The 24,668-nt window shown below is 33.1% G+C and overlaps 4 protein-coding genes across 7 annotated transcripts; 3 read left to right on the top strand and 1 right to left on the bottom strand.

Annotated features, from left to right (window-relative positions):
- The first annotated feature begins 1,995 nt into the window (after nucleotides 1–1,995).
- CkIIbeta (casein kinase II subunit beta) lies at nucleotides 1,996–5,113 on the top strand. 2 transcript variants are annotated; one of them, XM_018515315.1, is made up of 5 exons: nucleotides 1,996–2,062; nucleotides 2,600–2,675; nucleotides 3,872–3,974; nucleotides 4,097–4,478; nucleotides 5,005–5,113. In XM_018515315.1, exons 2-5 carry the CDS (start codon nucleotides 2,604–2,606, stop codon nucleotides 5,111–5,113), a joined length of 666 nt encoding a protein of 221 aa, XP_018370817.1. In that variant the 5' UTR covers nucleotides 1,996–2,062; nucleotides 2,600–2,603. The 2 variants fall into 2 exon arrangements, with proteins under 2 accessions (XP_018370817.1, XP_018370815.1); XM_018515313.1 differs by lacking the exon at nucleotides 1,996–2,062 and adding an exon at nucleotides 2,069–2,211.
- Nucleotides 5,114–7,463: 2,350 nt separating this feature from the next.
- Nucleotides 7,464–14,410, top strand: Mps1 (dual specificity protein kinase monopolar spindle 1). The gene is made up of 9 exons (XM_018515332.1): nucleotides 7,464–7,688; nucleotides 9,097–10,395; nucleotides 10,653–10,870; nucleotides 10,961–11,486; nucleotides 11,622–11,782; nucleotides 11,863–12,074; nucleotides 12,325–12,711; nucleotides 13,248–13,272; nucleotides 14,189–14,410. Exons 2-9 carry the CDS (start codon nucleotides 9,131–9,133, stop codon nucleotides 14,191–14,193), a joined length of 2,799 nt encoding a protein of 932 aa, XP_018370834.1. The 5' UTR covers nucleotides 7,464–7,688; nucleotides 9,097–9,130; the 3' UTR covers nucleotides 14,194–14,410.
- Nucleotides 14,411–17,901: 3,491 nt separating this feature from the next.
- LOC108766048 (nucleolar complex protein 4 homolog B) lies at nucleotides 17,902–21,161 on the bottom strand. Of its 2 annotated transcripts, none has more exons than XM_018515083.1 (6): nucleotides 20,830–21,161; nucleotides 20,617–20,719; nucleotides 19,787–20,206; nucleotides 19,444–19,491; nucleotides 18,986–19,346; nucleotides 17,902–18,709 (listed from the first exon to the last, which is right to left on the bottom strand). In XM_018515083.1, the coding sequence occupies exons 1-6, from the start codon at nucleotides 20,965–20,967 to the stop codon at nucleotides 18,211–18,213; spliced, it is 1,569 nt and encodes a 522-aa protein (XP_018370585.1). In that variant the 5' UTR covers nucleotides 20,968–21,161; the 3' UTR covers nucleotides 17,902–18,210. The 2 variants fall into 2 exon arrangements, with proteins under 2 accessions (XP_018370585.1, XP_018370586.1); XM_018515084.1 differs by having other exon boundaries at nucleotides 19,444–19,493; nucleotides 19,795–20,206.
- Nucleotides 21,162–21,281: 120 nt separating this feature from the next.
- On the top strand, nucleotides 21,282–24,602 carry Pbgs (Porphobilinogen synthase). Of its 2 annotated transcripts, none has more exons than XM_018515103.1 (6): nucleotides 21,282–21,375; nucleotides 22,336–22,575; nucleotides 23,084–23,231; nucleotides 23,405–23,624; nucleotides 23,704–23,936; nucleotides 24,249–24,602. In XM_018515103.1, the coding sequence occupies exons 2-6, from the start codon at nucleotides 22,448–22,450 to the stop codon at nucleotides 24,534–24,536; spliced, it is 1,017 nt and encodes a 338-aa protein (XP_018370605.1). In that variant the 5' UTR covers nucleotides 21,282–21,375; nucleotides 22,336–22,447; the 3' UTR covers nucleotides 24,537–24,602. The 2 variants fall into 2 exon arrangements, with proteins under 2 accessions (XP_018370605.1, XP_018370604.1); XM_018515102.1 differs by lacking the exon at nucleotides 21,282–21,375 and adding an exon at nucleotides 21,529–21,734.
- The last annotated feature ends 66 nt before the right edge of the window (nucleotides 24,603–24,668 follow it).

Here is a 24,668-nt window from a genome sequence, read left to right as displayed (position 1 = left end):
CAAAATATACAATTGATTCTCTAATTGATGGTCTATTACATTGCTAATTAACAAAAACGAGATAATAATTTCTCATCAGTTGTAATTACTAGTCACCGGAGAATATAAGTGATCTAATTGAGACATTCGCATCTGAGACCCTCCTCAATCTATTAGAAACCTGTTATACCGAAATATACGGTTTCTGATAGGATAAAATCTTAATGTTTGTTCTTATTAATATTTTCATTATTGTGTATATGGCCTTATGGAATATTAAGAAAAATACAATTATCGGTTCATATTAATTTTATGTTTAGGATGCTAGAAATCGTTCTGAGATTTCGGATAGAGAAAGAATTAAATCATAATTGACTTTATTAAACAGACCTATTGTAGGCCGGTATTTATAATCTGTTTTTATTTCAAGATCGTCTTAGGCAATGGCTGCGTTCAGCAGAGAAAACAGCTTTGCAAATTCTTGAATATGATTGGTTTATACATTTAGATCCAATGAGGAACTAAGGGCAAGACCAATTATATTGAAGAATTTTACAACAGTTGCAAAGCTGCTTTCTCTGCTGAACGCAGCCAATGTTTTAAGATGCTAATATGGCCTTCTGATCGGTTTGCGACATCCTAAGACTTAAGAATCTTGAATATGGGTGCTTTCCAGCAAGGACACAATCAAACACAGTGTAACACAGTGAATCGTTTTATTTCCAATTATATTGAAGAATTTTACAACAGTTGCAAAGCTGCTTTCTCTGCTGAACGCAGCCAATGTTTTAAGATGCTAATATAGCCTTCTGATCGGTTTGCGACATCCTAAGACTGTACTTAAGATCTTGAATATAAGAATCGATTATGAATACCGTCCTTTTAAACTTCGCTTTATCACTAACGGATTGGCCGGTATATATATATATATATACCATAGTCAGATCTTATATTCAAGACCGTCTTAAGTACGGTCTTAAAATATGTTCGCATTTGCGTCTATTGAACCAATTAGAAAGGTATTGCTTTCCTTCTTGAAATGACTAGCAATCGCCAATCGTAATGATGAACCCAACATTATACTAGATTCATACTACGTATGATATGCAATAGAAGAATTTGTCTCCTAGGCCGGTATTCATAGTCGTTTCTTATATTTAAGGGTCCTCTACATAGAAGTAGACGATCGTGGAGTCTTAAGTCGTAGGAAATCAACCGATCACAATCGAATATAAGGAGAATACTCGATTGGAATTGGTCAGTTTCCTACAACTTATAGCGTTTTCGGCCCGATCGGGTTTGCACCAACCTGGGTTGGATTAATCTTTCCTATTGGTTGATGTCACACGCTCTACCAATAGGAGAGCGCAAAACGCCATTAATCCAACCCAGGTTGGTGCAAACCCGGTCGGGCCGAAAACGCTATTAGACTCCACGACCGTCTACGACTTCTATGTAGAGGACCCTTTAAGGCCGGTATTTATAGTCGATTCTTATTTTAAGACCGTCTTAAATAATGTCTTAAGTCGCTAATGCGGCCCTCTGATTGGTTCATGACATCTTAAGACTGTACTTAAGACGGTCTTAAATATAAGATCTGACTATGAATACCGGCCCATGATCGCCTTAAGTTCGATCTTAAGATGTCTTAAGACGCTAATGCAGCCCTCTGATTGGTTCGTGACTTCTTAAGACCGTACTTAAGACGGTCTTGAATATAAGATCTGGCTATGAATACCCTAGAGAAAGCCGGAATCAGACTACGCATTGAAGGTTGAGATTGAAGATTGAAAGATTGAAATTTAACCAATCAAAACAATAGGACCTAAAATTCCTTTGTCCCGAGTGGTCAAATTTTAATCTTCAATCTCAATCTTTAATGCGTAGTCTGATTCTGGCCTAACTAGAACTGAATTCTTTTATTGGATATCGTGCGCAGGGTGAATGGTGTGAATCCACCATTAAACAGATCTTGTAACGTTTCGCGATACGCCGGAAGATGGCGGAGGCGATGCGCGCGCACCGACAGCGCCAGCTATACTCCGTTCGGTTGAGCAAGCGTGGCTAATCAAAGCACCAAAAGGTAAGCCGCGAGGGCTGTTTATTTTTGGTTTTTCGTCGGGTAGCTGTGCTCCGCGTTGGCAATTTGCACGAGTAATGCGCTTCCTGGCCGCGTCCCATTGTGCATCGTGTTCGAAAAACAGCTGACGAAGCAGCAATGACCACGGAAACGTAGGTGTGAACGCGCCGGACGGGCCTTAACTTGTCGGGCATCTTGCCTAGTAAAGCGAGCTCCATTGCACACCCCCGCGCTACCCTCCGTCCTACGTTTATCTGTCTGTACGTCCGTCCGTTATTCTCACCCCCTTCACCCCCTGTCGCATCCCGCGTTCGCGCTGTTCTAACCAATTTTGCCTGCACACAATGTGGGCAACGACGACGACGACAACGACGACGACGACGCGTTCACACACCGTGTGAAGGAGCCACCGAGCGAACGAGAAAGCGTGACTGAGCGTGACACGTGCAACCTCTTCATCGGGCCTTGGTCGCTTTTCTCCCCGCTTACTACGTCTAACACTTAATAACGGAATTCTCCCCTCGGTTTCTTTTGCCGCAGGAAAATGAGCAGCTCCGAGGAGGTGTCCTGGATCTCGTGGTTCTGTGGTTTACGCGGGAACGAGTTCTTTTGCGAGGTGAGTGATCAGGAGCGCAACCTCAATCTTACCTTCGATGTATTTAAAAACTCAGCAATACATACCTTTTGACACATTTTTATACGTATTTTTTTAGACATATTTAAATCTTTAAATTTTTCCAATCGTGCGAATTGTAGGTTTGTTTTTTTTTTTTAAAGCAGAACCTGCATGGTTTAACTTTTTCCTTTTTCCTTTATCTTTTATTTCAAAGTCATATATTTCGTTGTGTCCATGATGCTAGAATGTTTCATAATCTCACATGGAGTAGAAATTAACAGATCATATTTGAGTAATGAGGTTGGTCAATTTTCTATCTGTCTGAAATTTATTTTCTAGCATGGTGGATACATGAAGTCTAAAGTTTTATATTACATGCTCCAACATGTTTCAACATGCTCCTACTATTAGCTCTTCTTTAACGAGCACGTTGAATGAATAGGAGCTATGGTAGGAGTATGTTGGAACATGTTGAAACATGTGATGCAAACTTCTGTTTTCTATCGATCAACTAGTACATACTTTTAGAACTTAGAGTGGAATAGGTATATGTTTGATATTTGACAAAAGAAAGGAGTGAAAAACAGACTTGTGTTTAATATTGGAAAGCCAAATTATTCTTACATCCCTTTGACATAATTAATTGATAATATAAAAATAAACAAGAGTAGAATCAGGATTACAAGGAATATTACGTCGTTTTCCGATTCATAATCATTTCATTAGCCATCTTATTACATGTATGACTGATGCTGTTCTTTAAAATATACAACTTAATTCTTTTTCTAAAACTTTGTAATTTTTTATTATAATAATTATACACTTTAAATCCTATCACCTTTCCATGTAAATTATGTCACATTAAACATAAGGTACTACATTTTCATATCATTTCGTATCATTAATTTATCATTTAATCTGCATCACTGTTAAAAATCAATTAATGTCCTCTCTGTTTTGTAATTTATTTTAGTAGTATTTCTTAAACTAATTAAGAGTCACAAAAAAACAACATAATAAACATAAATCTCTATTTATTTAGTGATGGTTTATGAATTTAGATGAAGATATTGCCTAGTGGACAAAGTTTATTTATTATTAAAAGTGTATTTCTAATTTTTTTCCAACATGTTTCTGGATCCAAGAATAAAATATAAGACTTTACTATATATTTATTTCATTTAAATCTTATCTAGGTGGATGAGGACTATATTCAAGATAAATTCAATTTAACGGGGCTGAATGAACAAGTACCACATTATCGCCAGGCATTAGATATGATTCTTGATCTTGAACCTGGTAAGTTTTTTTAATAGCAATAAACTAAATTATTATTGAGTGTATCAAATAAATTGAAAACAAACAAAGATATATGTCATATGATTACTTCTAACATTTCTTGTTCAATTTTTATTTGTTAGATGATGATCTGGACGATAATCCAAATCAATCAGACTTAATCGAGCAGGCTGCAGAGATGCTCTATGGTCTCATCCACGCACGTTATATACTTACCAATCGTGGCATCGCTCAAATGATCGAAAAGTACCAAGCGGGCGATTTTGGTCATTGTCCACGAGTTTATTGTGAATCCCAACCAATGTTGCCACTAGGGCTTAGTGATGTTCCTGGCGAGGCAATGGTCAAGAGTTATTGTCCTAAGTGCATGGACGTTTATACACCGAAGAGCTCGAGACATCATCATACTGACGGAGCGTATTTTGGAACGGGATTTCCACATATGCTATTCATGGTTCACCCTGAATATAGACCAAAACGTGCGGCAAATCAATTTGTACCTAGGTAAGTATCAGATTACTTTTATCAACGTATAAAAGTATTTTTAGTAACGGAATAATTAATTGTATGTCAAAAGAGATTAAAGTTCAAAATACTATTTTTGGTTGGGAAAATTTTAAACTAAAATTTTGTAATTTTATGATTAAATTATATAAATAAAATGAAATTATATTTATGTAATAAATATATTATGCAAATGTATAAATAATTCACTTTTACTGAAGGGACCTCAGTATTATTGTACACATTCTACTAATAGATTCTAAAATTTTTTCTGTAGATTCTATCAATCTTGAATGATTACATTCATCTATTTTTGTTCATTATTGTCTATATGAACAAAATAATTATTAAATATAAAAGATAGAGGTGGTTGGCTGATGACCAATCTTAATCTTTTTTTACCGATATATGCAACATATTTTATTGCAATTACTTAAGCATATGTAGCACGTATTCATTCTAAATGTGTAAGACTAAATTTTTCGCGTATATAGAATATGAAATTAAGAGAGTTTTTATTTTCCAGATTATACGGCTTTAAAATTCATCCTGTAGCATATCAGATTCAGCAACAATCTGCATCCACGTTTAAAGCACCATTACGGGCTCTCAACTATAATAACGGGAAACGTTAAAATTATCTTCGGAGTAGCCTAGAATACTTCCTTTCATTACTCGCAATTCCTAATTTCGTCCTTAAAGATTTAAATAAAATATTTTTTATATCTCTGTTTCCTCAATATGTTGTCGCGCGAGGAAGAATACGTTTTACAAAGCCGCTCATAACTTTTTCGATTCATTCATTGTCTCGACGCTCTTAAATTCTTGACATTGTACGAAGAGAAGAGAAAACGAGGAAAAGAGAAAGAGAGGGAGAGAGAGAGAGAGAGAGAGAGAGAGAGAGAGAGAGAGAGAGAGAGAGCTGAGAGAGAAGAGCGAGCGTTTAGTTCCGTCGTGTGAATCATTGTCATGTTAATTTAAATTGTAGCAACAGTCATTTTCGTGAAGAACCAATATGATGTTTGTATAGAAACTTTGAGCATTATTCATTAAAAATAGAGGGAAGGAGAAGGAAAACACGCTTAGAATAATTACTAGATCATAAATAAGAAGAGAGATGATGATTATAAATAGAACACATACCCGTTTTGTACGAATCGCTTGTGTCATCATATTTGCTGCCAAGTAGTTCCTAATATGTGCAGGAGCGGACTTCCTGGAAAAGTTGAGAAGCGAATAGTACCGGGTTTACATTGGTTCTTTTCAAGACGAGAGATAATGTATAAAGGAGAGAATAGCTATTAAGTATAACTTAATTTAATCGCCGAGTAATTTGTGCGCGAACTGTGACAGAAACGATTTATTATTATTAACAATTGCGTAGGTAGTGGACAATTTACAACAAAAACTGTAAAGCGTGAGACAATATTTCAGAGGAGGAGAAGCTTCAGAAACGAAGACTGTGCATTTCCCAATGAGAGAGAAGAGGACTAAGCCGACTGTTTCGGTTTCTATCACAGTTCCCGAGACATTTTTATGGACATTTAGCATCGGTGGGAGGACAATTTCGCAATTAGGAGATAAAATTCTGTGTACGCCATTTTTAACATACAGCAGCAAAACTATTACTAGCATTTCCTTCATTTTTGTATTAAGTACAATCGTTTGTGAAACGATGAGATTGAGTCAAATAGATTTCATATTTGATATCTAAATCGGTTGGTATTAAGGAAAACTGTTGTATTGTATTTTCCACTTTAAATTAAAATATTACTTATTTACACGTTCTTTTTCTTTTATAATTATATAACAAATTTATTTTACAGTAGGTTTGCATAAATATGTCATTTAATTACTATTACCATATATCAATTGCATTTACATATAAATTATTAGATCGGTACATTTGTCCGCAATCTGTATCTCACATATACAAATACAGTTAATTTTTATAAGACTAATGTTAACGTCTCAACTGTGATCGAGCGATTCACTTATCACTGATCTTTTGTTGCTTATGTTCTGCGTAAATTTTAAAGAAAAGTATATTTTCAATGCGTTAGCAATAAGAATACAAGTTTCTCGTCCAAAAATTCCCTAAGTATCAATCGATCAGCGAAACAGTTGTGGTCGAACTTGCACTATGAAAGATTTTATGTTAAAATTTAAAAATCAAATAAATTTGCTATTATCAAATCTTAAAAGACCGACTAATTAATTTCTTTATTTAAAAAAAATACGCAAATAATTCAATATAAATTTAATTTAAGGTTATTCTATTAATTACTTGATCATTAAAAATATTTATTACTCTTACATATGTTTAATACTTTTATTTAAGAGTATAAATAATATTTATAATCAAATTACATACAATATATAAATAATATATATAATGAATAATATTCTAGTAATATACTAATATTATTATTATGTATTTCATAAAATATAAATAAATTTTTATATATGTGTATAAAGACACAAAAACATGACAGATTCTACATTCAAATATCCCGCCAAAGGCGGGGAATTTCTCCCTAAAATATTCTTATCGTATTTTACTGCTAATTGTCCCTAGACATTGACCAATGAACGTCGCGCTGGCGAGTTCAAACGCCATAGTCGCCATATGTGACATTCCGGCCGACCGGTAGAGTTTCGAATAGTCTCCAACAGGCATCACAGACATTAAAGTTTGAAAACGATGCATGAAGTGACGATGTCATGTAGCGTACGTAGATAGAAATCGTACGAATGTAACAGAATGTAAATAACATCCTCGCATAACGTGTAAATTGATGTAAATGGACTCGTGATGTGCGTGTATAGTGTATAGTCAGAAGCAATGAGGTTCCGACATTTTTTTTCAATGGGTTACGGAATGTAGCTTACCGAGCGATTGGTTCTTATTCGTGAATTCATGAATAAGAACCAATCGTTCGGTGAGTAAGTTGCATTCCGTTCCGTAACCCATCGGAAAAAAAGTGTCGCAATCTCATTGCTTCTGACTATGCCTTTTGTTGATCGATGATTCGGATCTACAGAGACTGCTCAGTTTGACAGGTGCGTGTTTCGTCCATTCGGAACTAAGATATTCTCTGAATTCTCTGTGGTCTGTGTGCTTTGATCGCGAGACCGATCGCTGAAGAATAGATTTGAGGTCGATTTCTTGATGGATTCCTGGCACACACGTGAGATACGTCTCTTCAGGTAATTGTTTACTTTGGGAAAACTTATGGAAATTAAGCTAGTTGGAAATCTATTTTGTAGAAAGAGAGAGGAAAAGAAAAGCTAATTAAATAAACAATTAACTCCTATTTATACTACGCTTTTCATAATGACAATCACAAATTTGTTGTTTGTGTAATGTTTTCCTAATTAAGGTAATAAAAGTAATTTCTTATTTAGCTCCTATAATAGATTATATAAGAAATTATTTAGTATATATAAAAATAAATAATTTCTGAATAAATTTGCCAAGTAGAAATTTTTAACAGTGAGAATTTAATTATATTGCAATGGAATATGAAATTAATATTAATTCATACCCATATAAATGATATGATTTGTGTTTCTATATTGTATATTGTTTGTTTCAGTACAATCATTATTTTACGATGAAAACAAGTAGCTATATAGAAAACTACATATTAATTGTTATATTTTATTTTATTTAAATCTATTATGTATAAAACACATTTAATACATATTATATGTTTAACATATTTATTTTGTATTATATTTGCTATTTAAATCTATTATATATTCAAGCCTTATTTAAGAAATGGTTGCTCCATATAATGTTCCATATAATGGTAAAATAACAACTTATTCAATTTGTGTGTTACACAAACGCTTCATTATAACATTTTTAAGTTTTATAGATATCTTTTTAAAGCTGTATTAAAATAGAGTTGTTAAGTCTTTGTGTTTCAAGATTTCATATAAAGATTATGATATATTTATTGTATTATTTATATGTTATTTTATGAAGAAACTGTTTCTATGTCATATTGATCATTATTTAGTATATTAGTTTAAGAATATTTTGGGTAAAATATCACATTTTTTATATAAAATTTTGAGACATAAAAACTTAACATGTGACTTTATTTTTAATACAGCTCTATCATAAAAAGATATTTATAAAACTTTAGAATTTTGTAATTCTTTAATAGAATGTGATAATTTTTAAAAATATTTTAGTATATATATTTGAAGAAGAGATTTATAATAATTAAAATAATACATCATTATTAAAAAATGTATAATATTCTTACATATAATATTGTTATAATTAAGATTATTTTAAATAAATTTAGTAATAAAAGTATATCTATTTTTAGTCGAAAAAATGATAAGTTTATAAGAGAATTACACATGTGAACAATATCTTGTAATTTCTGTTAATATTTTATTAAGTCTATTTGGCTTTATATGTCAAAGTCTTTTAATGATTCTTTTTTCTATGCAAATATATCAAAACAAAATTCACAATTATTGCAATTGGTATAATTTCTGATGTTTCATGTTTGTCAACATTTTTTTAAATAAATTAACTGTAATTGATTATAATACATTGATATATGTGTTCAATCATACTGTTTTTTTCTTATAGAGATTAGTGAAGATTACCTCAAAAATCTTTAATAATGTCGGATCTTACGACAAATACATCTTATGACAGATGCAGTTTTGATAATATAAGCGCTGGCAGATTACTTGCACAGAATGTCACACTACCAAAGTCTCAGCCAGTACGCCTCAAAGCGCTTCTAGCATGTGAAAGCGATGAGGACGATGACGATGAGAGCGAGGAGAAACCCTGTCAATCCGAGGATAAGTTAGACAATTTCGAGCCTTTGCCGCAAGACGACTTTCCTGAAGTCCTACAGGAATCGCCTGTACTTAAAACTACGTGTGTATTGCCAAAAGAGGATATTGAAGTTGTGACTAATACTTCTATACAAGAAGAACTAAACTTTAATAGGGAACAATGTAAAGTTAGCGATATAAATTCTGAAAATCATATTTCACTTAGCGATTCGAGTAAACTAGAGACTTGCAGCTCTAAACATAAAGAAAACTCACAGGAATATCACATTGCAACAACGTTTGCTTCAGGGAATCAAGCAAATACTGTTTATGATAATTCGACAAATGTAGCCTTACCTCCACCGTTGCTGTCAGTTTATAAAGGGGATTATAACATAGATTCAAATAAGAATTTTCAAACAATAAACAGCAATCAGTTGCATCACGAAAATGCTTATATGTCAGATATATTAAATAAAAGAAAAGAGGGATCCGTGTACAGCACATCAGGAGAGAATAAGATGTTATTAACGAGGAATAGCGAGCTGAATCTAAGTAAGGATAATCAACGATGCAAAGGCACATACGGTTTCATCGAACAGGCAAATAAGGATAGTAAGGAGGAATCTCAGAAGATTACAAACACTCTGTCAGAATCTGCTACTTGCATATCCCAGACGTCTGAAAATCTGATGCATGCTGTAAGATATAATTCACAAAAGAATGTTACGAAATATGAAGCGAATGAAAAGTATACACCCGCGAAAAATACGTGTACGGAATTTAACACGCCCTCTCTCAGCGAAGCGAGCAAGTCATTAGCTACAATTAATAACTTGGTTTCGGAAACTCCATTAAAACATATGCAAATTAATGTGCATCCGAGTTCGTGCACATCACATAAACAGTTGTTTCAAACTCCACAGAACAAATTATCTAAGGATTTGAACAAGAATCAAACTCCTTCCACAATATTATCCAATTGGTTTCATAATATGGTACATACACCGATGGAAAGAAAAAACTTTCTTACGAGGGACCAAGTGCAAATATCTAAGAATGCAGTTTGTACACCTATAGTAGATAAACCTGATTCTTCGAGGTTTATAGTATACTCTAATATTATTTTACAATTTTATATATTAGAAGTAAATCATATTTAATTAATTTTTTTAACAATAAGACTGCTCTTATTTTTATGATCAAAATATATTAAATTCATAATTATTAGACAAATTGTTATGAAAAATAAGACTTTTATTTGAGACCTTATTTTTATTCCTCGTTAAGTCTGAAAAGAAATGTCATTCTTTCATACAAATTCGAACAGAGAATATTAATTTTAAATTCATTATTTAGATACTTTGGAATGGATGTAAAAAATGTGAGGCGGCCTTTAACAGATACGACGGTGCCCAGAGAGTCTTTGGTTCATCCTGTGGAATCAAAGATGCTTATGCATACACGTGCTGAGGTAAAAAGCATGACATCTGAGTCACAAACACAAGAGGATAGAAATAGAAAGACAATTGGACCATTGAATGTGAAATTAATGCAAACAGAAACAAATTATAAAGGTAAGCATTGCTATGTATTAAATTATATGTAATTAAATCTAAATTATTATTATGATTAATGCATTTTATTATGTGCGTTATTATATTCAGATCTGAAATTGATGGAACCTATCGAGGAAGTAAAGGAGAACAAACAGTCTAATATGCTAGGAAATAGAAATACTGTACAAAATCAAAATGAAGACAAACAAATAATTGGTTCCAATATGGATATGAAGATACTACATGATTCTCGAAAGCACAGCGGAGAACACAACATCGTCCCGAATGTGAACTGCAAGAATTCGCATTATTCCGTCCCCGAGAGACAAAGCAAGGAGATGCAAATCGTAGATAAAATGACAAACGTGCAGTTCACCGTACCCTCGAGCATTCCCCCCCAACAACAAGGCAAAACATTAATCATAAAAGATAAAGAGTACTTGATCCTAGGCTCCCTCGGCCGGGGAATGAGCGGCGAGGTTTTGCGAGTGCAGGATGTATCCTGTGGCGAGTTACGCGCTATCAAATGCGTTGACTTGAGCAAGATGGACAAAGACTCGGCCCAGGGATGCTTGGATGAGATTTCCATGCTGCGTAAGTTACAAGCACCCTGCGTTGTCAAAATGTTCGACTAGTAAGTACATATTGCAACATTACAAATTCAAAGATAACAATTTCGTATGATGAAAATATTTTTTGGAAGCTGTCAGTGTGGTACCTAATGAATCTAAAAATTAACGAAGTTTTTAATTTCATTTAATTGTTTCAGTCAAATCAAAGACTCTATGGTTTATGTATTGATGGAAATGGGCGATACTGATCTTAGTCGACTTTTGAAATCTATGTCCCAAGAGAAGCAAATCTCTCTTACGATGATTCTCTATTACTGGACTGAAATGCTCACAGCTGTAAAACATATACATGATAATGGTAAAAAAATAATACGCCTAATTGCAGATATATAAGAATAATATTTTTAATTTTGTGACAAAATACATTTTTGTGTTTAGGGGTCATACATTCAGACTTGAAACCAGGGAATTTTTTACTAGTACGAGGCCGACTCAAATTAATAGATTTTGGAATTGCCTCCAATCTAAATTCGGATATGACATCCGTTGTAAAAAATAATACGATTGGAACGTTAAATTACATTAGTCCAGAAGCCTTAATGGATATTAGTGGAAACGGGGATTCGCCTACACACAACGTTAAATACAAAGTAAGATAGGGGATTAAATAATTAATAATCCAAAATAGATGTTTTTTATAATTGTTCAAAGAAATATTTCGATAAAATAATTAGCTATATTAGAATCACTTCAATTAAAATCAAATTGAAATTAGAATTAATTAAATGTATAACTAGATTTTAAAAGTTCATATCTCAATATTGAAGTTTAAAATTAAAAATTTATAAATTGAAAAGTGTACAGAGTGGATAAAAAAATTCCATATTTTTTTGCTGGCAGATAAGTTTCAAGTCAGATGTATGGTCATTGGGATGTATATTATATAGTTTGGTATATGGGTATACCCCCTTCCATCATATACGTACTCAGTGGGCAAAAGTGAATGCCATAACTAATCCGAAACCGAATATTTCGTTCTCTACTACGACAAATAGCGAAAATCGTCAGAATTGTGAACGCACGCCACCTGTTCTAATCGACGTCATGCGAAAGTGTCTTCAGCACAACCCAAAAGCAAGACCCACAGTGTCACAACTGTTGCAGGTGCAATATGTGCCTTCTATGCCGAATACTGCACCGAGTTCAGTGCCTTCCGACATACCAGCGAATGTCCTTGTGAAGATAAAGCATGCTCTGAACGAAGATGAATGGCGATTATTAGTCCAGGTAAGAATTTATTGTAATTCTTTTGTTCTAAAAATCTGGGGACACTGGTAGTGTCGCAGCGTTAAGCATGGCGCGAAACTCTGCCGTGCCTCCTTTACGCGAATTATTTTTACATAAATACAGTAGAGTATAAAAAATACTACAAAAAAGTGCATTTGTGAGAAAAAATCTTTTTATATAAAGAGCAATTTCCTCTATCAGATGATAACGTAAATTAGCTTAGTACTTTATAGTTTACTTTTAAATAGTTCTGTTTTTAAAATTATGAAGAATTATAAATATTATTTTTAATATTTATAATATTTATGTACAAAAAAAAATTAATTTTTTTAATTCTGTAGCAAGATATTATAATTACTTTGAATATGGAAATTGTTTTTGCTTTCAATCCTGACGTTTTTAGTTACATGTAAACTATGTATAATATTTAAAAGATTGATGATTACATAAATATAGTAGTTTCATTATATATTACTACTAAATAAATGATCCAATTAAATCAAAATTAATAACCTTTTATTATGTTATTTTTTCAGGTGTTCGACACAAAGCGACATCATACATAATTATTATATACTGTAATAACTTGTCAATTAACATAAAAGTTTGTATATATATATATAAGAGACGCTATGCAATGAACCTATGTGAAGTTAGTACCCGACTTGAAGAAAAACAATTTTTTTTATATGCATTGTATAGAGCTAGATTTGTATTCGATTGTACCATCGTTCTTTTCGTTTGTATCTCAAGGAATTGAAAAAAAAAATTTTTTTTAAATTAACACCTCACTTTGAGATATTGAAATTTTCAAAATGCCATCAGATTCAGCATCGTTTGTACCCGTTTGTATCACAGTTCATTTCGTTTGTATCCCTCAAGTGGTGTTTTGTATCGATTTTTCAAAATAGGGTACAAGCGATGCCAAAACAGCAACCGCTTTTGGATTCAAAATATCTTTAAAAATGGCGAAGTTAGCGCTCACCCCTATTTTGAAAAATCGTACCCCTGAGAGGTACAAACAAAACGAACTGCGGTACAAACGTCTACAAACAATGCCGAAACAGCACTCGCTTTCAAATTTAAAAAAATATTCACAAATGGCGAGGTTAGCGCTCACTCCTACTTTGAAAAATCGGTACAAACAGTACCCCTCCCTGAGGGGTACAAACGAAACGAACTGTGCTACAAACGTCTACAATCGATGCCGAAACAGCACCTGCTTTCGGATTCAAAATATCTTTAAAAATGGCAAGGTTAGCGCTCATCCTTATTTTGAAAAATCGGTACAAACCTCCTGAGGGATACAAATGAAACGAACTGCGGTACATGTAAATTATGTATAATATTTAAAAGATTGATGATTACATAAATATAGTAGTTTCATTATTACTACTAAGTAAATGATCTGATTAAATCCAAATTAATAACCTTCTATTATGCTATTTTTTCAGGTGTTCGACAAAGCGACATCGTGCATAATGATACTGTAATAACTTATCGATTAACATGAATGATGTACATAAAAGCGTTTGTATATACATATAAGAGGCGTTATGCAATGAACTTATATGAAGTTAGCACCCAACTTGAAAAAAATTGCAATGACGCGCAAATATACAGAATTGTGACATACAAGGAAGGCTAATGAAAAAATAATATACAGAAATATATTTATATAAAAAGATAAATATAAGATCCCGAATAGATTATTATTAAAACTGCAATTGAATTATACTTACCTATGTGTTACAAATACAAGGTTTTGTATATTAACAGCACTATATCACGAATTATTGTTAAATTAAAATATCTCAGTTTATTATCTCATATTCCTGCATATACAAAAAATCGCTATTCGAGGATGTTATATATGGTAACCGGCACATTTATTTTGCAAATTATGCAAATATTACTTGTGGTATGGATTAAATGTTTATCCATTAGCGACCTCATTGCTCAGTAACATCAAAAAGGATCAATAGCTTCAACTCTTTCGCTGCACCGAACAGAAGTTCATTTTTGAAAAATTAAAAGTGATATAAAACTATACAGGGTGTCCCGAAAGTTTTTACCAATCGCTTTTGTGTAGATAGAGCGAATTAAATTGAGTCGAAAAGTCCTGTACCATTTTGCAATGCTCGCAATAGTTAACGAGATACTGATCGTTAAAGATAGCCGAATAAGCACGCCCGTTCGGCCTACTAATGCCAAAGCGTACGTCCATTGATTGTTCGGCACGCGGTCGCGAGGAGTGGGAACAGCTTGGCATGCCCGTCGGTCAAGTCATGACATGGAGGCTCGCGGCGGCGTGCGCGGCGCGGGGCACTTGACATTCGCTTGTATAAATTCTATTTTTATATATGCCAAATAATAAATTAGCATGTAGTTTATTTCAGCTTCGACTTAATGATCTCGATTAAAAAATAAAATTGTATATAAATACACATGTATGTCCTTTTATTTGACCACAAATAATTGTCGAAATAAGTATTTATAAATATGTACAAGCGTTATCTTTATAATTCAAATACTTGATGTCAAAAATAAAATAAGTCGCATGTTCTCGATTAAAAAATAAAATTGTATATAAATACACATGTATGTCCTTTTATTTGACCACAAATAATTGTCGAAATAAGTATTTATAAATATGTACAAGCATTATCTTTATAATTCAAATACTTGATGTCAAAAATAAAATAAGTCGCATGTATTACAAACGAAACGAACTGCGGTACAAACGTCTACAAGCGATGCCGAAACAGCACCCGCTTTCGGATTCAAAATATCTTTAAAAATGGCGAAGTTAGCGCTCACCCCTATTTTGAAAAATCGGTACAAACACTCCCTGAGGGGTACAAACGAAACGAACTGCGGTACAAACGGGTACAAACGATGCTGAATCTGATGGTATTTTGAAAATTTCAATATCTCTTCAAAATGGGGTGCTAACATTTTTTTTAATTTTTTTTCTTTTTACCCCTTAAGGTATAATCGAAAAGAACGGTACAATCGGTACAGACGGTGCCAGGTATGCCTTAACACCTGAAATTGTATTAGGATCATAATCCAAATGCATTATGCACCGGGTGCACCGTATCGGGAGCCGACCGCGCAGTGCCACCACTGCGCTACCGACCAGGACACTGCGCAGCACACCCTGGGCTGCGTTGAGATTCCCACCCGGATGCTGCTATTATCTCATATTCCTGCATACAAAAAATCGCTATTCGAGAATGTTATGTATGGTAACCGGCACATTTATTTTGTAAATTATGCAAATTTTACTTGTGGTATGGATTAAATGTTTATCCATTAGCGACCCCATTGCTCAGTAATATCAAAAAAGATCAGTAGCTTCAATCCTTTCGTTGCACCGAACAGAAGTTGATTTTTGAAAAATTAAAAGTGATGTAAAACTATATAAATTCTATTTTTATAAATGCCAAATAATAAATTAGCATATAGTTTATTTCAGCTTCGACTTAATGATCTCGATTAAAAAATAAAATTTCGTATAAATACACATGTATGTTTTTTTTATTTAACCATAAATAATTGTCGAAATAAGTATTTATAAGTATGTACAAGTGTTATCTTTATAATTCAAATACTTGACGTCAAAAATAAAATAAGTCGCACGTATTAGAGACGAAATGAACTGCGGTACAAACGTCTGCGATACCAAAACAGCACCGGTTTTCGGATTTAAAATATCTTTAAAAATGGCGAGGTTAGCGCTCACCCCTATTTTGAAAAATCGATACAAACAACCCCTGAGGGGTACAAATAAACTGCGGTACAAACTGGTACAAACGATGCTGAATCTGATGGCATTTTGAAAATTTCAATATCTCAAAGTGGGGTGCTACATTAAAAAAAAAATTTTTTTTTTTTCCAATCCCTTGAGGTACAAACGAAAAGAATGGTGGTACAATCGAGTACAAATCTAGCTCTATTCAATGCATATAAAGAAAATTGTTTTTTTTTTTCAAGTCGGGTGCTAACTTTACATAGGTATGGAATGAGAGGCGCAAATATACAGAATTGTGTAGTACAAGGAAGGCTAATGAAAAAAATAATATACATATATAGAAATACGTTTATATAAAAAGAGAAATATAAGATCCCGAATAGATTATAATTGAAACTGCAATTGAATTATGCTTACCTATGTGTTATAAATACAAAGTTTTGTATATTAACAGCACTATATCATGAGTTATTGTTAAATTAAAATATCTCAGTTTATTATCTCATATTCCTGCATACAAAAAATCGCTATTCGAGAATGTTATGGATGGTAACTGGCACATTTATTTTGCAAATTATGCAAATTACTTATGGATTAAATGTTTATCCATTAGCGACCCCATTGCTCAATAACATCAAAAAGGATCAGTAGCTTCAATCCTTTCGCTGCATCGAACAGAAATCATTTTTGAAAAATTAAAAGTGATGTAAAACTATATAAATTCTATTTTTATATATGCCAAATAATGAATTAGCATGTAGTTTATTTCAGCTTCGACTTAATGATCTCGATTAAAAAATATAATTTCATATAAATACACATGTATGTTTTTTTATTTAACCACAAATAATTGCCGAAATAAGTATTTATAAATATGTACAGGTGTTATCTTTATAATTAAAATATTTGACGTCAAAAATAGAATAAGTCGCACGATTACACAATAAAAAATTATATGAGAGGCTTTTCATTAATGTATAGATTATAATTGTTTTATCTTTTAAATAACACAAAAATAATATTCTTTTTTATAAATTATTTAGTAATATATAAAATTATCGAGAAAGAAGAATTGATCGCAATCACAAACAGACCAATATTTCATGTGTCACATGACAAAACCTTTCAAGGCTGTCGATTGGCTGCAGGATAGAGAAGTTGATCTCCCAGTTCTGCAGCTAATCAATACGTTTAAAAAGTTTGTTGTACAACGCATGAAATATTAAGTTAATATTTGTTTTTACGGTATTTTTTTACGTTGTGTGTATATATATATATATATATATAATATACACATACATATTTAAAACGTATGTGATGAATTAAAATTTCATAAATTCTTACCATACTTACAAACGGCAAAATGATAACAATTTATAACGTAAGGAGCAGCGAAAGAATTAAAAAATACTAATCAAATCAGTGTTGCGCACTTATATACAATTTATGCAAGATACATAAGTTATCAATTTACATATAACTGAGATAGATAAACAAAAAGCGAGTGTGCATTTTTTCTTGTTTGTATCATAATCGATGAATTATGCACGAACTCATTGAAATATTTCAAACATAGATGCTCAACGTCACAGAAAAATATACTGTATTGTTTTTCTTGTAGATATGCCATATAAAACACAAAAAGTCTTTATTTTTTACCTGTAACACCAACGATCTTCAATGACAGCTCTTTTTTCACGATATATTGCATTCTCGGCGTCGCGATCACGCCGTGTACACAATCAATGAGTGAGCTGCCAATATTGCAACAATTTTTCTCCTTTCGGTAGTGCCATAGAGCTTGGTCTTTCAAATGTCAGCATGATTTCTTTGACTTTGTTCTTCAATTCGCTTTCAAAGAGATGACCTCCAGTGCGTTCTAATGCCGATGCCATGTCGTACTCAACCGAGGGTAGTGGCTCACGAATAAAACGCGCAGCGCTGGCGATGCTGGGTAAAATATGCCACTGCAATGCCCGGATCTCCCAGAGACTGCTGAGCAATGCGTTGCTCAGTAATGGGTCACGCTCTTCCATGAGAAACGGATCGCCGGCTCCGGTGCTCGAATTTGAAGGGGCCTCGCCACCCTGCGGGTGATCTATCAGCCTCTTCAGTCCTGGATGTCGAAGCAACAGGTTACCCACGAAAAGCAGAATTATCAAAATATCCTCTGGTGGTGCGACTAATGTTAGACGTGCGAGTCGCTTCGCGAACGCTGCTACTAATGCTTCTGGTAGATGTCTAAAAAACGAAAGGTCGAATTTTCAGATAATTTTATGTGAAATTATATTCGATTCTTCGTTTTATTCTTAATTTCTATAATTTTCTCAATTTTTGGAATGGGATTATATTTGCGCGTATTTGTCGTATGACAAATTTTTCAAGCCTGTTGATTGGCTATGGAATAGAGAGATACGAGAATTTCTCTGTCCTGTAGCCTTTGCCATACAATAAAAACGCACAAATATAATGCCACTTCTGATATATGCGATTCTGCCATAATCATAAAATACTTACGTAGAACTGAGAAATAGATCGGACAAGTAGAACAGACGAGCCTTATATTTCGTATGGAAGATCTCTGGCTCAAACATTGAATACAATTTGGTAAAAATATTTGGATATTCTAAATTGTGTTTGGTGACAAGTATGAATACGCCTTGCAGTGCGAGCACTCCAACAGGACCGTCCGCGTCTAGGGAGTCCATCAAAAAGTCGGTTAATAAAATCGGTTTTTCTAAATGCGACATGACTCGTTCCAATAAAACTATTAGCAACTGTTTGTGCAATTGCGGCGTTAATTCCCAATGCATAATGCAAGCCCAGACTTTGTTTAATGCGCGTTTAACGTTGGATTGATCCCACGTAAATACAGCATCTGGTAAAAAAAATTTAAGATACATTATACGTTAATGAAATCAAAATTTGAATAACGATACCGTAAACTATGTTATATTTAATATAACTTATATTACCTTGTTGCGGTCCACACAAAAGTTCCTTATGTTCTGATACTTTGGATGCTGAAATATACAAACATCGATTGTACTATTTATATTTGTAAGATCATAAATATAAAATTAATAAACAAGAAACTATGAATCTATTTCAGTTAAAAACTTAAGGGATCAAGGAGTTAAACATTGTAAATATTTGAAGACTTATTAGCAGCACTAGCGTTTAATTGAACGCTTCATATGTTTATACAGAGTTTGCAATATTGTGTAATAAAACAGTTAAAGAAATATACTTATATAGAGCGTGTATAATTAGATTATTTTATATAATAGCTTAGAATTTAAAGAAAAAAAGATTTACCTTCTTCTTCTTCTTCTTTTGGCAGTGGTATTTTATCTATAAGTTCCAAAAGATTCTTTATATAAACTTCCTTCGGTTGTCTTTTCGGGGTGAGAGAAGGTAGACATCTCCATGTATAATACAAAACGTCAGGACAGCTGGTGATCTCTTGGAATCTCGATATTAAATTAGTATTGTCCTTTTCAGGAGACAGTAGAGTCATGAGGATAGGTTTTAAACGGTGCAGGGGAAAGTGATATCCTGGGTTATCGCGCGGCTCCATTAGAGCTTTACCCTCTTCAGCCATTAGCTTCATTGCAGTGGTAAGGGCTTGCAATTGAATAGCCAATCGACTTTTCTCCATAGATACTAGTACTTTCTTCCAAACTTCCTCGTAGCAATTTCTCAGCCAAGTAGTATAGCGAGATTCTGGGCTAGGTTCTATTTCGTATATAATATAATGTACAGTATTAAAATATAAATCCTTAAACATATAGTTTTGTAGAAATCTTTTGCATATAATACAAAATGTATAGAATAATAAATTTATTCTTTGTGGCTGCAGTATTATACTTTCTTAACATAAAATAGAAACAATTAAACATCAAGAAGGAAAAAAATTAAAAGTCCAAGAAGTTCAACTACAAACTTAAAACCTGTTTCTTTTTTTTTAGTTTAATTTTTTGTACTTTATCTTTCCTCCCTTTCTGTTCACATTGGAGAGAGAAAGAAAAAAAGATGAATAGTGCAAGAAGTTCAGGTAAAAAAGAATAGTCTTTTAAATACTATTCCTATTTATCCTTGTCCATCTACAGCCAACATAAAAAATAAAGCAAGTTGTTCAATCTTACCCGAAATAGTAAGGGCTATCGTATGCTCCATATACATATCACCGCGCTTTAACACTTCCACGAATATCGTTTCTATTGTGAGCAGGCACGAAGAAGTAGCTTCCTACAAATTAAAACAGAGTTCTTTGGACTTTCTTAATGTTAAATTCATTTATTTCCTAAATTCAGGCACCAGGAAACGCGCAAGCAGAGTATCGGTGTGGTTCTACTTACGTCCCAGTGGCTGATTATCTCCAACAGGTTGTTCGCGTGCTTCCGCGAGGCGAGGAATTCTTGGGCCCGCTGCCGCAGCATCCTTGACATCACTCTCTGGCCCGTGGAGGCACCCGGTAAATTCGATGCGTCCGTCATCGCTATTTGATCTTACCACGCCGTTCTCGAGGGAAACTTTGTGGAAACTACGCTGACGGCAGCAGGCAGCCAAGAACGTTTGACGGTGTGGACAGCTGTTCCGACGCCGCTGTCGTTCACGGAGTATCACGCGTCTTTGACATAAAGGCGACTGTAAAAAATCACCACGTCTGGTGGTCTGGTCCCGTCGTCGTCCAGATTAGGTTAGGTCAGATTAGGGTTAGATCAAGAAGATGAAGTTAGGGTTAGGTTCAGGCATGCGCCGTGTTGTTCTCGCGACAGTCGTGGCCGGTGGCACTTAAATGGGTTTTTAAGCTCCTATCAGACTGATTTGCATTGTTGATTGGATTGATAACGAAGAAGTGGGATTTGGACAAATATTTCCATGTTCTAATTGGTACAATTACGGTAATCCATTTTTCAAGTGATGTGATACGGGCTTAAAACCTCATGGAAAATTTCGAACTCGCTACCATCAATTGTAAAAATAATGAATAATAGTTATTTTCTTGACATCCGACATATTTATTTTGCGATAAAAATTACTAATATGTATTGTGAATGAGGAATACATGTATATACTTACGCTCTTTAGCATTCTGCATGTAACCTTGTTACGTCACGTTCGCGCGGCACCAAGCTGTATTTTCAGTGTGTCACCAGTCACGCTCATTATGCATTAGGCTCTCGAATCATTAACTCTGTGAATCTGATAACATTATCTTGCATTAATTACACGTTATTCGTGAAGAACTTGATACAATCACGTATGTTCTCAATTATCTGTTCTTATTATTATCAATTTTTGTCAGTTTTATGTCTTATTATTATCAATTTTTGTCAGTTTTCTACCAATGTAGAAAACTCAATCTTGATTTAACTTATGCTTTATACAATCACGTATGTTCTCAATTATCTGTTCTTATTATTATCAATTTTTGTCAGTTTTATGTCCTTTTCTACCAATGTAGAAAACTCAATCTTGATTTAACTTATGCTCCGTTTGATTTTTTAGAATTATGCCTTTTTACGTAATTTAATTTTAATCGTGGTTTAAATAACTTTTCATCTTTTTCTAGTTCTAAGAATTAAAGAAAGATGAACAGTAAATCGAATCAAAATTAAAATTAATCTAAATTGGTAGAAACAGGTATTAGAAAAAGATAAAACATAAGTTAAACTGAGATTAAAGCTAATCTATATTGATAAAAATAGATAGTAAAGAAATTTCTCTTCTAATGCACGAGAGATATTTTATTGTGTAGCTAAGTTATTTTTGTAACTGTCTTATTTTATGTAATCGATGTACTTATCTATACATTTGCATTACTTTTAATAAGTCATATTATTTATTTGGAATATGTGTAGGTTCAGTTAGTCATTCAGATATCAGACTGATAAAATCAAGTAGTGTGTGTGCGTATTTCTAAGAAGAATTACTGTGGACCTTTACTGCAAACAGACAATAAATTAGAACACAATGAAGATGACAGCAGTTCTGGCTAAGCACACTCTTCACAGTGGAATTTTTCATCCCGTCCTACGAGAATGGCAGTCACCAAATGTTGAGATCACTGTTAATAATCTTATGTATCCAATATTTATTTCGTAAGTAGCATATGTGATTACTGTATGTATGGTATGTACAAACATACATATGTTTTTTTTAATTAAATTTATAGGCAGTCTACAAATATGATCTATATGTTTAAACATATAGATATGTTATTCCAAATAGGGTGGATACTAAGTACTGTACAAGATTTTAAAGAATTATTTCTCACATAAATTTAAGACGAAAACTTCATATGTTTGAAACAGCTTAGAGTTTAAAGATATATGTCTTATTCATAGTCAGGCCTTATATTTAAGACTTCCTTAAATATATCTTCAGATACTCTACAAATTAATTCATTGGCTACTGAACATCTACAGATAAATTTAAGGACGCCGTAAGTACAAGGTCTGACTTAAGTTCAAGAGATATTTAAGGTGATCGATTAAAATGGGACACCCTATATATATATATATATATATATAAATCGAGCTATATTACATGTATATTACATTTAATTATGTTTGATACGATACATAAAACTTTTATGTATGGTTGCAGAGATGCAGAAAATGCTAAAGAACCTATTAATAGCATGCCTGGTGTATATCGCTATGGAATTAATCAGTTAGAAAAGATGTTACAGCCTTTGGTTGCAAAAGGTTTAAAATCTGTTTTGTTATTTGGTGTAACACAATATCTTGAAAAGGTAACATTTATAAAACATTATATTTTTTTTTAAACTGTACAGAATATCATTAAATAATTCTATAATTTAATATTATTATAATTTTAATTCAATATTATTAAATATTTAATTAAGGAAGATTTATAATAAAAGAGTACTATTAAAAAATTTAATTAGAGAGCTTTTGATTTTAGGATGAGATTGGAAGCAATGCCGATAGTGCAAGAAATCCTGTTATTCAGGCTCTACCATTATTGCGAGAAAAGTTTCCTAATCTATTAATAGCATGTGATGTTTGTTTATGTCCATATACAAATCATGGACATTGTGGTATTCTCAACAGTGATGGTAGCATAAATAATGCAAATAGTATCCAGCGGATTGCTGAAGTTGCTGTATCATATGCAAAAGCTGGTAACAGATTATTTTTGCTGAAAATTGTTCCTAATGTATAATTATGTAATTATGTTTTATTGTTAATGATACATTACAGGCGCACAAATTGTTGCACCATCTGATATGCTGGATGGTAGAATTGGTGCAATAAAGCTAGGTCTAGCTGCCGCTGGATTTTCCAATAAAGTAGCAGTTTTATCATATGCTGTAAAATTTGCATCAGGACTTTACGGCCCTTTCCGAGACGCGTCGCAATCTGCACCAAAGTTTGGCGATCGCAAGTGCTACCAGTTGCCTCCTGGGAGCAATGGGTTGGCAGCCAGAGCTGCTGTAAGATTTTAATATATTCTTACTTACATACTATAACATTTATATTACTATAAGATAATAACAATACAGAACTACGCGAGTCGAGTACTTATATTTTTGCAATCATATTAAAGGATATTGAATGAGAGATAAAATATCAAAGTCTCTAAAGCATTCCGATTTGATAGATTTTATTCTATCTTGCGCGTCCTACATTATAAGAATAATTATAATTGTTATTCTTTAAATTTTAAATGTCATGTATGCATAATATTATATGCAAATATGTTATGTATGTATAATATACAGAATATTTATTTTATTTTTCTAAAGGCAAGAGACGTGAATGAAGGAGCGGATATGCTGATGGTGAAACCAGGATTGCCTTATTTGGATGTAATGCGACAAACAAAGGATGCGCATCCAGAATATCCTTTATTTGTATATCAAGTATCAGGAGAATACGCTATGCTGCATCATGGTGCACAAAATGGTGCAATTAACTTAGAAAATGTACTCAACGAGATATTGCTTTCTATGAGAAGAGCGGGCGCTGATTGTATCATAACGTACTTTACGCCATTAATTTTGGATATGTTACAACGGAAAAGCAAGTTATAATTGGTTACACGCTAATTAGAAATTAGCATGAAATAAGAAAATAAATTGTGGAATTTAAATGGGATATATATAAAAATTACATGCAAAAATTTTTTTTATATTAAAGCAGCTTTCATCCTCCGTCTGTTTCTC

Source organism: Trachymyrmex cornetzi, unplaced genomic scaffold (assembly GCF_001594075.2).
Source record: "Trachymyrmex cornetzi isolate Tcor2-1 unplaced genomic scaffold, Tcor1.1 scaffold57, whole genome shotgun sequence".
NCBI classification, from domain to species: domain Eukaryota; kingdom Metazoa; phylum Arthropoda; class Insecta; order Hymenoptera; family Formicidae; genus Trachymyrmex; species Trachymyrmex cornetzi.
Note: the sequence above shows the minus strand (reverse complement) of the source record. Positions and strands in the feature narration are given on the sequence as shown.